The sequence below is a fragment of the Symphalangus syndactylus genome, chromosome 14, assembly GCF_028878055.3.
Source record: "Symphalangus syndactylus isolate Jambi chromosome 14, NHGRI_mSymSyn1-v2.1_pri, whole genome shotgun sequence".
NCBI classification, from domain to species: Eukaryota; Metazoa; Chordata; class Mammalia; order Primates; family Hylobatidae; genus Symphalangus; species Symphalangus syndactylus.
Genome location: NC_072436.2, coordinates 54,721,761 through 54,736,226, shown reverse-complemented (window position 1 = coordinate 54,736,226; position 14,466 = coordinate 54,721,761). Strand labels below are relative to the sequence as shown.

The 14,466-nt window shown below is 53.5% G+C and overlaps 3 protein-coding genes across 6 annotated transcripts in view; 1 reads left to right on the top strand and 2 right to left on the bottom strand.

Annotated features, from left to right (window-relative positions):
- Positions 1-4,412, top strand: part of CNNM3 (cyclin and CBS domain divalent metal cation transport mediator 3) — a 19,714-nt gene extending 15,302 nt beyond the window's left edge. For 3 of the 4 annotated variants that reach the window (XM_055241065.1, XM_055241064.1, XM_055241063.1), the window contains one exon: positions 1,298-4,412. In XM_055241065.1, coding sequence (XP_055097040.1) covers positions 1,298-1,362 — 65 coding nt within the window. In that variant the 3' untranslated portion in view covers positions 1,363-4,412. Of the gene's footprint in view, positions 1-713; positions 814-1,297 lie in introns of all 4 variants that reach the window. The other variant, XR_008650681.1, reaches the window with a different exon arrangement.
- Positions 3,363-14,351, bottom strand: ANKRD23 (ankyrin repeat domain 23). The gene is made up of 9 exons (XM_055241066.2): positions 13,051-14,351; positions 11,385-11,531; positions 11,082-11,207; positions 9,823-9,948; positions 9,452-9,550; positions 9,268-9,366; positions 9,031-9,129; positions 8,764-8,862; positions 3,363-8,681 (listed from the first exon to the last, which is right to left on the bottom strand). Exons 1-9 carry the CDS (start codon positions 13,075-13,077, stop codon positions 8,586-8,588), a joined length of 918 nt encoding a protein of 305 aa, XP_055097041.1. The 5' UTR covers positions 13,078-14,351; the 3' UTR covers positions 3,363-8,585.
- ANKRD39 (ankyrin repeat domain 39) overlaps positions 11,394-14,466 on the bottom strand; it is a 15,736-nt gene continuing 12,663 nt past the window's right edge. The window contains exon 5 of the mRNA XM_055241068.2: positions 11,394-11,531. The gene's annotated coding sequence lies outside the window, so the exon portion shown is untranslated. The remainder of the gene's footprint in view (positions 11,532-14,466) is intronic.

Below are 14,466 nucleotides of genomic sequence, written 5' to 3'. Positions count from 1 at the left end.
CCTGAACTCGGGTTGTCCTGCATTTTGTCCCGTGAGCTTGGCACTTCACTGTCCAGAGGAGCGTAGGGCCGCTGCACACCTAGAGATTTTGGTGGGGCACTGCTTAAATTGTGCAGGTGAGAACCAGTTTCTGGAGACCTTGGCACTAGACTCCCAGCAGAAAAGTGCCTTTTTTGAGACTTGGAAGACACAATAATTTTAAATTGCCTACAGTGGGGGTTGGCAAATGGTGGTGCAAGGGCCACATCTGGCTAGCAGCCTATTTTGAGAAGTTTTATGAGAACCCACACATCTGTTTGTGGATTGCTATGGCTGCCTTTGAGTTACAGCAGTGGAGCTGAGTAGCTGTGACAGAGACCATATGACCTACAAAAACTAAAAATATTGATCCTTTACAGAAAAAGTTGTCTGACCCCTGGCCTACCATTTCAAATCCTGGGTTGGTCCTCCACGTCAGTTCTTCATGGAACTGTATTGCCGAGGGAAAGGCAGTCCCCACACTGTGCAGCCCTCCATGCTGTGCTCCTGGCTTCCTCTGCCATCCTGAGCCACAGGCTGTGGGGCAGCACAGCACCAGCACTGCGGCTGCCGGCTCTCCCTCAGCTTCCCCTGCCCGGGGCACCGGCCCTCTCCATGGTGCTGCCCGGAGTCAAGAGGCACAGCCATTTCTGCTCAATAGCTTCTCCTCTTCTTTCTCTCTCTGCTCTCTTTAGCCTTCCCAGTAGACCTTTCCCTCTTTGGCACAGTTGGAAACTGCAGTTGATAAATGACTGTGGACTAGTGCGCATTTTTTGTTTTCAGAGCACACCCAAGGTAAATATCTTCCCCCTCCCTGCCCCTTTACTTCTCTTTCCTGGCCCTTCAGCTGAGGGAGGAGCAGAGCCCACGGCTCCCCAGGCTGGGGGGCATTTTTCTCCAGGGGTGTGGGGTGGGTGCTCCCTTCCATTCTTCTGGAAGACAGGAGGGGTCATGAGACTCCTCCACTGTGGAAAATGGTGCTTCCTTCCAGCACAGGGCGCTGTATTGTCCCGGGAAGGTGCCTCTTGTTCAGCATAATGACCTGGGACCCCCGGGGCCAGAAATCCACAGCCCCAGCTTCCCCCATCTCCCAGGGAAGGCATCTGTTAGCTGACTGTCTGCTAACCAGTTGCTCCTGGCTCTGCTCTGATACCTCCCAAGGCATCCCGAAGCCCCTGTCTTAGCTGCCCCTTCCTGTCCCACAGAGGATTTGGCACTTGGTTTTGACAGGACCCTTTTCCAGCTTTGATGTTAATTCTCCTTCCCTTGTCTCCTGTAGGGTCCAGCCACAGCAGGCCCGGCGTCCAAGTGGAAGGCAGCCCTGGGCGGAACCCAGGCGTTTAACTGCTCACTAGGCAGCCCCAGATCTGGGGAACAGATGAGCACGTGGGGAGCTGGAGTGAGCTGAGCAGAAGCTTCGTGCCCGCCTGCCCCCATCCACTCCAGGCCACGTTTTAGATGGCCCTTGTAGATGTGGGTCCTGGGTGTCCTCAGAACTAGACATCAATGCCTGGATCCTTCAGCCGGCCCTGCCCTCCTTTAGGAGACAGGAGTCACCAGGGCACAGCCCTCCAGGCCCGCGTCAGGAAGGAACAAAAAGAATACCATCATCTCTAGTCCCCAGGGCCCAGCCTTCCCCTTCTCCCCCGAGGCAGGGACAGCGCGGCATATTCAGATTCAGACCTCTTTGGGCCGAGCCACCTTGTGAGTGCAGTTACTGCCTTTGTGTGGCCGTGATACTGTATTTGTTTGCTTTTAATTTGCCAACCTATCGCTGCTGGCAGCACTTTTTGAGCAAGCCGAGAGCGCCCATTTTGGCTGGGGGTTCAAATCGATGGCCTTGTCCATGGTGTCCTTTCTGGCTTCCCTGATGGTGTCATGTTTCAAAGCATGCGCCCAGCCTTTCCCATGTGCCAAACTAGAAGCTCCACTGCCCGTAGGCTGTCCCTGTAGCCCTGCTCCCTCCCTGGAGGCTGCTCTTCGGATTCTGAGAGCTGGCCTAGTGGTGCTGAGGGCCCCTTTCTGCTTCTCTGCCCACCTGCTGAGTTGCCACTTGCAGCGTTGTCAGTTCCTGTGTTCTGAGAAGAGGTCATGCCTGGGAGGAAGGGATCGTCATGCTGCATCGAATCCTCTCTCTGCTGTGTGGCCCCCGGGAGAGTAGCTGCCTGTTGCACCTGCTCCACACCTCCCCACAGCTTCCCTGCAGGTGCTGTGTGGCCATGATGTGCAGAGAGCAGTGAGGGAGGGTTTATGAACCAGGTGGATCCTCTTTAAAAAAAAAAATCCATTTTTGTTATATCTCTAGAACATTTCAAGTCTTTTCCTTTTTTTCTGTTCCTAGCTATGGGATTTTAGAGAAGTGGGAACAGGAAGGCATTTGTCTTTTTCTTTTAATTTACTACATTTTCCTTCCGTAGTTCTTCAGCTGTGTGGAAACTGGGGCATCACAAGGACATAGGATCATAGATTGGGTAGGGAGGGAGGAGGATTTCTGGAACTTTTCTCAAAGGAATTTGGACCCTTATAAATGGGAATGAAGGTCAGAACAACAGTGGTATCCTTGCTTAGAAATTGTCCTCAAGGAATAAACTCTGAGAGCAAGCCCAGGTCGGAAACAGATGCTTTAAAATCCTCTCTCCAAAACAGTGGTTTTTTTCTATATTTGAGATGGAGTCTCACTCTGTCACCCAGGCTGGAGTGCAGTGGTGCGATCTTGGCTCACTGCAACCTCCACCTCCCAGGTTCAAGCCATTCTCCTGTCTCAGCCCCCTGAGTAGCTGGGATTACAGGTGCCCACCACCACACCCAGCTAATTTTTGTATTTTTAATAGAAATGGGGTTTCACCATGTTGGCCAGGCTGATCTTGAACTCCTGACCTCAGGTGATCTGCCCGCCTTGGCCTCCCAAAGTGCTGGGATTACAGATGTGAGCTAAGAATAGGGATTCTTTTTTTTTTTTTTTTTGAGACGGAGTCTTGCTCTGTTGCCCAGGCTGGAGTGCAGTGGCGCAATCTCGGCTCACTGCAAGCTCCGCCTCCCGGGTTCACGCCATTCTCCTGCCTCAGCCTCCCGTGTAGCTGGGAATACAGGCACCCGCCACCATGCCCGGATAATTTTTTGTATTTTTAGTAGAGACGGGGTTTCACCGTGTTAGCCAGGATGGTCTCGATCTCCTGACCTCGTGATCCGCCCACCTCGGCCTCCCAAAGTGCTAGGATTACAGGCGTGAGCCACTGCGCCCGGCAGAACAGGGATTCTTAACCTTGGCTGCACATCAGAATCACCTGGCAAATTAAAAATACGTGGACCCGCCGCCAGAGCTTGTGATTTAATCAGAGTCGGCATCAGAGTTTTCAATTTTTTATTTATTATTTTTTTGAGACAAGATCTTGCTCTGTCGCCCAGACTGGAGTGCAGTGGTGTGATCACGGCTTGCAGCAGCCTCGACCTCCCTGGTTCAGGCCATCCTGCCACCTCAACCTCCTGAGTAGTTGGGACTACAGGTAGGCACCACCACACCCAGCTAATTCTTTTAATTTTTTGTAGAGATAGGGTCTCATTATGTTGCCTGGGCTAGTCTCGAACTCCTAGGCTCAAGCAGTCCTCCTGCCTCAGCCTCCCAAAGTGTTGAGATTACAGGCGTGAGCCACCATGCCCAGATTCACAGAAGTGTTTCATACACCTTTCATCCAGGTTCCCCTAATGTTAACATCTTACATACAGCCTTGGTACATTTATCAAAACTAAAGGTGCAGTCATACTATTAGCTAGAGTTTATTTGGATTTTACCATTTTTCTCAATGTCCCTTTTTTGCTGCAGCAGCAAATCCAGGATGCCATACTGCACTTAGAGCTGTTGCTTTCTTTTTTCCTAACTTTATATTTTGAAATAATTTCAGATTATAGGAAGTTGTAAAGGTAAGGGCCCCACGCACCCTTCATCTAGTTTCCCTCCATGGTTACATCTTATATGATTGTAATGCAGTATTCCAACAAAGACTTTGACACTGGTGCAATGTGGGTGGACAGTCCAAATCATTTGTCACATGTACATCTGTGTAACTACCACTGCAATCACGATAAAGAAGTCCCATCCCCGCAAGGATCTCCCTCCACACCATCCCTACCTCCTGGTAACCACTAATCGTTCATCTCTTATTTTGTCATTTCAAGAATGTCGTATAAACGGGAGCATAGTGTGTAAGCATTCGGGATTGTCTTTTTTCACTCAGTGTCATTCTCGGGAGATCATCCAGGCTTTGCATGTGTCAACAGTTTGCTCCTTTTTATTGCTGAGTGGTATTCCATGGTGTATGCATTGGCCCCCCGAAGGCCACCTGGGATGTTTCCAGTTTGGGGCTATTCCAAATAAAGCTGCTACGACTATTCACGTACAGGTTTCTGTGTCAAGATTAGTTTTCGAGGAGTGTAAATGCTTGGTCATAGGGTTGTTGCATGTTTCGTTTTTTAAACCATCAAACTTTTTTTTTTTTTTTTTGAGACGGAATCTCGCTCTTTTGACCAGGCTGGAGTGCAGCGGCGTGATCTCAGCTCACTGCAAGCTCCGCCTCCCGGGTTCATGCCATTCTCCTGCCGCAGCCTCCGGAGTAGCTGGGACTACAGGTTCCAGCCACCATGCCTGGCTAATTTTTTGTATTTTTAGTAGAGACGGGGTTTCACCATGTTAGCCAGGATGGTCTTGATCTCCTGACTTCGTGATCTGCCCGCCTCAGCCTCCCAAAGTTCTGGGATTACAGGAATGAGCCACCGTGCCTGGCCACAAACTGTCAGACTCATGTCCTCACCGGCAACCTAGGATGATCAGTTTCCCTGAATCCTCCACAGCACTTAGTGGTGTCATGTTTTTACTTCGGCCGTTCTGACAGGTGTGTCGTGATGCCTCACGGTGGTTTTTCATTTGCGTTTCCCAGTGGTGGACACCTGTGTTTCGCTTCAGTGGAATATCCCTGTCTTTCACCCGTTTTCTGATTGATTGGATTGTTTTTTCTGTTGAATTTTGAGAGTTCTTTCTTTGAGATTCCTTTATGGGATTTTTGGTTTGCATTGGTCTGTAGCTTATCTTTTCACCCCTACCTCCCCCACCTTTTTTTTTTTCCTGAGACAGAGTCTCACTTTGTCACCCACGGTAGAGTGCAGTGGCACAATCTTGGCTCACTGTATACTTGACTCCTGGACTCAAGCAATTCTCCTTCTTCAGCTCCCCAAGTAGATGGGACTATCACCACGCCCAGCTAATTTTTTTTTTTTTTTTTTTTTTTTTTGAGATGTAGTTTCACTCTTGTTGCCCAGGCTGGAGTTCAATGGCACGGTCTCGGCTCACTGCAACCTCCGCCTCCCAATTCAAGCAATTCTCCTGCCTCAGCCTCCCGAGTAGCTGGGATTACAGGCATGTGCCACCACGCCCGGCTAATTTTGTATTTTCAGTAGAGACAGGGTTTCTCCATGTTGGTCATGCTGGTCTCAAACTCCCGACCTCAGATGATCTGCCCACCTCAGCCTACCAAAGTGCTGGAATTACAGGCATGAGCCACTGCGCCCAGCCTATGCCCAGCTAATTTTTTATAGAGATGGGGTTTCACCATGTTGCCCACACCTGGTCTCCAACTCATGAGCTCAAGTGATCTGCCTGCCTCAGCCTCCCAAAGTACTACAATTACAGGTGTGAGCCACTGTGCCTGGCCATCTTTTCACCCTCTTAACAGGGTTTTATACAGAGCAAAAGTTTTCAGTTTTGATAAAGTCCACTTTACTGATTTTTCCTTTATGGACTGTTGCTTTTAGTGTCACATTAAGAATTCTACCTAGTCTTAGATCCCAAAGGTTGTCTGCTTTTTCCTAAAAGTTTTATAGTTTTACATTTAAGTATGTATGTGAGCCACGTTAATTTTTGTATAATGTGTAAGACTTAGGCTAAAGTTCTTTTTTTTAATCCTATAGCTGGTCCAGCTGCTCCAGCACCGTTTGTTGAAAGGCTGTCCTTCCTCCATTGAATTACTTTTGCACCTTAAAGTCAGCTGGGCGTATTTGTGTGGTCCTGTTCCCATGATGATCTCGGCTCTGTCGATCTGTGTGTCTGTCCCTCTGCCAGCATTGCACTCTTGGTTCACATAGCTATATAATAGATCTTGAAATCAGGTGGACTGATTCCTCCTCTCTATTCTTTTTCAAAATATTCTTGCTATAAATTTTTATATGAATTTTAGAATAACCTTGTCTACATCTACAAAACATCGTCTAGGATTTTGATAGGAACTGCATTCAACCTGTATGTTAATTTGAGGAGAATTGATATCTTTACTGTATTGAGTCTAACAATCCATGAACATGGCCTATTTAAATCTTTGATTTCATCACGTTTTGTAATTTTCAGCATACAAGTCCTTGCATGGTTTGTTAGATTTAAACCGAAGTATTTCCTTTTTTCAGCAACTGTAAACAGTACATATTTTTAACTTTTGTGTCTACATGTTCATTTCCAGGAGGTAGAAACAGGTTTTTGCGTGTTTATCTTGCACCCGAGATTTTGCTGGACTCCCTATTTGTCTGCTTTCTATAGATTCTTAGGATTTCCCACATAGACAAGCATGGCCTCTGCATGAGAATACCTGGATCCTCCCCTCAGGGCTTCTGACTTAGGGTCTGGACATCAGGACTTTTTAAACCTTCCTGGTGATTCTGATAAGCAGCTGAGGTGGAGAACTACTGCTCTTTGACCTTGTCGTCAGTGAGCAGAGATGCCTTAAGCACAAGAGGCTAGTGCTAGGACCCCGCATCCTGCCCACTTTGCACTCGGCCTATCTTGTCGGCAGGCATGGCTAACAGGCCTGGGCCCTACCAGACAGTCCCTGGTGACTGAAGCATGGGCTCCTCTCAGCCCAGGAAAGACAGCTAGGCTGTAATGGATAGCCAGTTTTAATGAACAGAGGATACTGACTGGTATAAAAAGGTGTGTGTGTCACTGAGGTGTCCTCATTTTCTAGATGAGGAGTTGTCTTCTCCATGGTCTTGAATGCCTGCTTCGCCATGGCACCAGCATCTGGGTGCACGCTGGCTGTCGCCACAGGGCAGGAGCTGCTCACGGAAAGGTGTGTGCCCCTAGTGTGGAGCACTGGTCAGTTTTTCCACATAGTAACAACAGCCTTGTTCTGGGCCTGAGAAGGCCACCAAAGGTAGACGAAAAAGAACCATGGCCAAATGCCTATCAGCCCGGTACCTAATGTAACCCAGGACCCATGTGAGGGAGGCTGAGCCTTCACCTTTCAGCCCTTCCCTCAGCATGTGGTTCTCAGTTTAGGGCAGAGCTGCTTAAGATTCCCTTTCTGGCATTTAGGGGCCCAGCCCCACCAGCAGTACAGGCCTACACCAGTATAATTTGAAACGTACAGACAGTGGAAGAGGAAGAAGTCTAGGGAGCTTGGGTCCTTAGACCACCAGGGAGCAGGGAAGGGGGATGGGAAGGGCCGGCGGGTGACGGGGGCTCACCTTCCCCTCCTTCCCTGTGGGCTGGGTTCAGACCCCTCAGTGTCCTGGCCTCCCAGTGGGATCAAGCAGGGTGGGTGCAGCTGCAGCGTTCCAGGCAAGAGCTCAAGCTCCAGTACCAGGGACATAAGGGGACATAAGAGCCTCAGGCAAACTAGGGTTACGGGCCACCGCCCCAAGAGTTGAGTGGGCCACAAGCAATCCCCAGTGCCCAAGCACTTCCCCATGAGAGCCGCCAGCAGGTAACAGTGTGCCAGGCCGGCCTGAGCGGGGCCAGTACACAGTGGGTGCGAGGCTTCTTTCTTTCAAATACGCGCTCCAGCTCATCAGTCTTAGGGCTTCTGAGGCAACCTAGTGGGTCCTGGACTTCTGTTGCTGTGGGGCCTCAAACCTGTTGAGTAGCCACCTCAGACGACCAGAACCCACCTCCAGAGTCCCTATGACCAAAGTTGTCTAGAGCCGCTCCAGACACTGCCAGGGTTGCTACTGACAGAAATGGGGTCCCCGGAGAAAGCCGTGCCCACAGGCATCCACCAGCTGCAGACAGGCCTGGCCCCTGCATGGCCTGCCTTGTCTGCCCCTTACATATCCTGGATGGCATCTGCCGGCCACAGGCTGAGTCCCCACACGCAGAGACACCCTGGGGAGAGCAAGGCAAGCCCCCTAACCTGGGACAAGTGGACACTGAGGACTCCCAGACCCAGCCCTGGGTGGCTCCAGCTTAGGACTGCTCCCTTCAGGCTTGTTCTTGGCCCTCACTCTCCTTCCTGGCCCTCATCTGGACCCGCGCTTTCTGCTGCCTCGTGGTCCTCTGCTCCAGCCCTGGGAGGGAACGCGGCTCCCCTGACACTCGAAGCCAGGGAGGCCTCTCTTTCTGCCTGTTGGGCCCGGTGCCGCTCAGTTCTGCCAGGGCTGCTGAGTAGGCACAGCCCGGAGGGGGAGGAACCGGGGCTGAGAGCAGGAACCACAGAGGTGCAGACGCGGGGGCGGAGCACAGGATGGAATGGTGGCAGTGCACAAGGCGCGGGGCGGGGGGGGGGGGGGTGTGCGGCGTGTGTGTGCTGCGGTCAGCACCGGGTGCGTGGATGCACCACGTGGGCCTGCAGGGCCTCCCGGATGCCGCGCTGCCACTCCCGAGCCAGCTGCACCGGGGTCACGGAGGCCTGGGAGCAACAGTGTGGGTCAGTCCCTTGCAGGCGCTCCACCTGCCCTCGGGTCAGGAGCCAGGGCAGCGCCCACACTCACCGCGTTCCGCACCCCCAGCTCGGCCCCATAGAGCAGCAGTAGCTTCATGGCTTTGTAGCTGCCGTGCCGCACGGCCTCGTGCAGAGCCGTGTCCCCTTCCTGCTGAGAACGCAGGCAATCAAGCATCTGCCTCCACGTGCTGCCCTCATGCAGGAAGGTCAGGGCTGCTGTCACTGAGCAGACAGCACCTCTGGTCCTGGCTGGGGCTCCTCAGTCCCTGCCCCTCTGGAGCTGCCCGAGCCGGAAAAGACCAAGCGCCTGCCTTACCTTATCCTGTGCGTTCAGGTGGGCGCCACACTCGATGAGGTGCTCTAGGCAGTCGGGGTGCCGGGTGCGCACTGCCACGTGCAGGGGGGTGCTCCCAATCTGAGAGCAAGTAGGGGTCAGTGCTGGGTCTGGATTGGTGAGGCCTCCCTAACCCATGGGACTACGTGCTCTCTTTTCCAGGAACAGCGTCTGCTCCCCTGTGTTCCCGACAGGCCCCCAAAGCACCGTGCCACTCACCTTGTCCCGGGCATTGACCCGGGCTCCCTGGTTAAGCAACTGTTTGAGGATGTCCAGATGTCCTCCGCGGCAGGCCCAGAACACAGGTGTCCTGTCCAGCTGCAAAACAAAAGCGCCCAAGCACTCAGCTGCTGGGATGTGAAGCTGGGCGTCGACCAGAGGCTGGGCCTTTCCCCGACCTCACCAAGTCCCGCACGTCCACTGTGGCACCTGCCACCAGCAGCTTGTTCACCAGCTGGCTGTGACCCTTCAGACAGGCCCAGTGCAAGGCAGTGCGGTGGAGCTGGGGACAGAGATAGAAGATGAGGCAGAGGGAGTGCAGCCACCCCCAGAGACCCCACGCAGTCCCCTTCCCAGGGCCAGGTCCCTGAACGGAATTGCCGCTTCCCCCACCACTCGATGGGCCACTCCCTCCCCTCCATCTGCAGGCACTACTGGATTCATGCCCATAAAAGTGAAAATCCCTGCAGCCTCCCAGGCCAGGACTTGAACACACTGAGGGCAGTGCTCCTGCAGCTGCAGCTGTTGCCAGCCGACTCACCCAACCTGTGCTACCTTGTCATGGGCATTGGGGTCCCCTCCGTCTGTCAGGTACTTGTCAATCAGGTACTCCTGGTTCTCAGCAGCTGCCTTCAGGAACATCTCCAGGCCCACAGGCTCCACCTGGGCCTGGGGCTGCGGCTGGGTCAGTTGAAGACAAGACCAAATCACTCCCGAAGGCCGCAGGTGCCCAAGATGTCACAGCTTCACCAGCCTGGCCCACGGGTCCCACGCAGCCCACCAAGGAACACTGCTGGCTCGTACTAATGCAGTTTCTTATTCTAATCCCACGCCAGGAGATTGAATAGACTGTGTGTGTGTGTTATGGATTGACTTGTATCTCCCCAAGATTCATATGAAGTCCTAACCCCAGGTACCTCAGAATGTGACCTTATTTGGAAAGAGTCACTGAGGATGTAATTAGTTAAGATGAGGTCACACCGGAGTATGGTGGGCCCCTCACCAATATGACTTGTGTTAAAGTGGGCTCTAATCCAGTGTGACTAGTGTCCTTATGAAAGGGGACACGTGGGCTGGGCGCGGTGGCTCATGCCTGTAATCCCAGCACTTTGGGAGGCCGAGGCCAGCGGACCACGAGGACAGGAGATTGAGACCATCCTGGCTAACACGGTGAAACCCTGTCTCTACTAAAAATACAAAAAAAAGTTAGCCGGGTGTGGTGGTGGGTGCCTGTAGTCCCAGCTACTCGGGAGACTGAGGCAGGAGAATGGCGTGAACCCAGGAGGCGGAGCTTGCAGTGAGCCGAGATCACGCCACTGCACTCCAGCCTGGGCGACAGAGCAAGACTCCGTCAGAAAAAAAAAAAAAAAAAAGCGGGGGGAGACACGTGGACACAGGCATGCACACAGGCAGAACGCCCAGCTAACATGAAGGCAAGAGTTGGGTGATAAATCTACAAGCCAAGGAACACCAAAGATCACCAGCATCCACCAGAAGCCAGAGAGGCATGAAGGGATTCTCCGTCACTGGGATTCTCCCTCAGAGGGAACCAGCCTCTCCAACACCTTCCTCTCAGCCTTCCAGCCCCCAGGACTGCGAGGTGACACATGCCTGCTGTTGAGGCTGTCCAGGCTGTGGGACTTTGTTATGGCAGCCCTGGCGGACACATCCACGGGGACTCTGGAGTGGATTTCATGGGCTCCCCAGGCGCTGGCTGTGTGGTCCTGGCCTGCAGTGCCCACTCCGCCCCAAGCCCTTCCTCTGGAACTGGAGCCCTGGCGTGTGCACTGCCCTAACCCCGACCTCCCACTCACCTTAACCAGGGGCTCGGGTTTCCTGGGGGGGACTCTGTGTCTCAGTCGCTTTTTCCGTCTTTGAACCAAGTTTTCCAAGTCAGCCAGGTTATCCAGATTAAATCTGGAACTGTTAAATCTTTCAAGCTGGGGCAGAAGACAAGACCATGCCAGCCATCAGCCGCTGGTCAAGAGATCTCTCTGCCCTGCCGACAGGAGACACCACCTGCTCAGGCTGCCCCACCAGAGTCCCTCCAGGCCTCACTGCTCAGCTGGCCTCAGGGATTAGCCACTGCCCCCAACCCCCGCCCCCGCCCCTCTCACTTTCTTCTTCTTCTCTTCTTCCAATTTCAGCTTCTCCCAGGCCACAGCCTCTTGGGGGCCCCTCCTCCAGTCACTAGGCCAGACTCCAGGGTCAGGAACTCCATGTCCAAATCCCAACACTTTCCCTTCAACTCCTTCTCCACTTACCTGTAGGAACAGGATATGAGTACCGAGTTGGGAAAATTGGAGGAACCCTTAGAAAACAGAGCTGTGGAGTACCAGGGAGCTGCCATAAGGGCAGATGTCACAAGGCTGGTGCCCAGGATGGGAGCCAGCCTCAAAGCTCCTGCAGTCCAGAGTGCTGGCAAGCTCCCTCACCCCGTGGGTGCTGCAGGCTCTGCAACTGTGTCATCGGCTAACACCCAGGGGACAACTGATCCCCACCTACCGCTCCTGTCAGCAGGAACACAGCTGAAGGGACATGAGGCCACAATCTATTTATACTGCTGGGCATGTGCCCAGGTAGCTTCAGGGCAGATGACATCTTAGCTTCCCCCATGTTGTTGTTCTTAAGATTCCTACCAGATCATACTGACTGCCACCTGACTCCAAACTCAGAGGGACAGAGGAGAAGTCCCCCCTGGGGTAAAATTCTAAATGCCTGGGTTCAGTTCTCGGCTCCTTTTGAAGCTACAGTTAAGCTCAAACACTTTAGGCACTTGCCTAAAGGAGTTGTGAAGGTTATGAGTTATTGGCACCTGTGCCTGGGGCAAAGCCTCCGTAGCAAACACCCATGCAGCAAACACCCATGCAGCACACACCCATGCAGCACACACCCATGCAGCAAACACCCATGCAGCAAACACACATGCTCCCTCCCACCGGGCCCCACCTCAGGAGTTCAGGAGCTGGGGAGCATTGAGGAATCAGCATGTTGTGGGGAAAGAACAGGCTGGAATGATAGGGTAACAGATCCTAGGACTTTCCAGTCAGGTAGAACCATATTCCTTCTAAAGAACTCTAGCAATCAAACACTTTCCTGCCATTTGCCTCCTGCCAGAGGCTGCACCAGGCTGGGGCCACCAGCCCACAGAGGGGCTTGCTGGGCCTCACACCCTCCAGGCCCCTCCTCACTCAAACCGACATCCCTAAGAATCACTGTTTCCTTCACTGCCCAGGGAGCGCAAGAGCACCCTTCCCCATCCCCAAAGCAGCCAGGCCCTCTGGCCATTTCCAGAGCAACAACTATCATGGTGCTTAAGCTGAACTACACCACCACAGCCACACTTGCATCTTCCAAAGTAATCTGCCATTTCCTGTTCCTCTTTCGCCATCACTATCCAGGGCAAAACTCACTGAACTCAAGGATTTTCATGTCTTCTTTCCCATTCAACTTCCCTCTCTTGCTCCCTAACCCCCTCACCACCTCACATGAGAACCGAGCAGACACACCAGAAAGAACTGCACGCTCAGCCGGGTGTGGTGGTACACGCCTGGAGTCCCAGCTATTCGGGAGGTCCAGGTGGGAGAATCGCTTGAGCCTGGGACTTCAAGGCCAGGCTGGGCATCATAGCAAGACCCCGTTTCAAAAAATACAGATTTTTATAAAAGAACTGCATGCTTCCTTGCACCTAAGACTTGACCCTCACACCACAGAAAGAAGCTGCCAGCCTCCTCCTATCAAGCCAGTCCCAGGGTGCCTCCCATCTCCGTCCCACATCCTTACCAACTGCTGAATGTTGATGAAGTCCATGGTCCCCCCTGTTCCTCACACCCCCCAGTGAGAAGAGCTGAACTGCTCAGCCCTTTATAGGAGCGCCTGGGGGCGGGCAGGGGTGGACAGGGAGGACTGGCCCAGGGGCTTGCACCTGGGCCAGATGACTCTGGGACTCTGTCACACCAACCAAAATACCAGTCTGGGAATGCAGCCCACTGGGGAAAGGAAAAGGAGCTGTTTGGAGATGAGTTGGCTGCATCCTCGGACACCCACTCCCGCACCTCTGCCATGCCCCACACCTACTCAGGGGCCATTTAACCAACACACTGCTAGCCCAGATTCGGGTGAAACGTGTTCCCCTCTCCTAAGTTTAGATGCCACTCCCGAAGAAAGCCCAGCCTGGGCCTCCATGTTGTAGGGCCGGCTGCCTGCGAACCTGAAAGTCCAGCCTAGATGGCTGAGCAAGGAGGCTGGAAGCCTGAGGGGGTGGTCGGGAGGGGCAGGAGCGGCCAGCCTACAGCCTCAGCCCTCATGGTGGCCACGCGAGGAAACTGTGATCTCCCAACTTGCAGTTTCAAGGCTGCCCTTCCCTTCCCTGTGCTGTGGGTTTCTCGACCCTGGGCTCCCCCGCTCCTCCCCCAGCGCTCTGAGAGCACATGGCAGCTGCCCCAGCCCCGGAGACAAGCCTGGCACCTGTCCTCGGGCCTCCGGAGGTCCTCCCTGCCCCTCCACAGGCCCCTACCAGATGCTCTCCAGGGACGGAGTGTGCCCTTCCAGCCACAGGAAAGGGGAGACAGATCCTCGTCAGGTCCCGGGATGGAATAGTAACTGTGAAATCCAGCCGCAGAGCAATGTGTCTCAAGCCACCAGTCACCCTTCCTAATTCTCAGGAAGCCAGGCATGCCCTTCGCCCAGCTGGACCTTGAACTCCGCCTTGGCCTTTGCAAGGAAATCAGCCAATAAATAAGACCCCAGAATCAGAGCAACCTGAGCAGACATGACCAGGGTACAAGGAGGGAGAACTGTGGCCAAGGACGGCCACGGGCCCCAAATGGATGCCCAGCTCCCAAAGAACTGGCATCTTGGAAGGGCTTCCACATTTTCAGAGAACTCAGGGAAAGGCAGAGCTTTCTTAGAAAACCCAGTTCTTGGCCCGGTGCAGTGGCTCACGCCTGTAATCCCAGCACTTTGGGAGGCTGAGGCGGGCAGATCACGAGGTCAAGAGATCGAGACCAGCCGGGCCAACACGGTGAAACCTCGTCTCTACTAAAAATACAAAAATTAGCTGGGTGTGGTGGCACGCACCTTAGTCCCAGCTACTCGGGAGGCTGAGGCAGGAGAATCACTTGAACCTGGGAGGTGGAAGTTGCAGTGAGCTGAGATCACGTCACTGCACTCCAGCCTGGCGACAGTGAGACTCCGTCT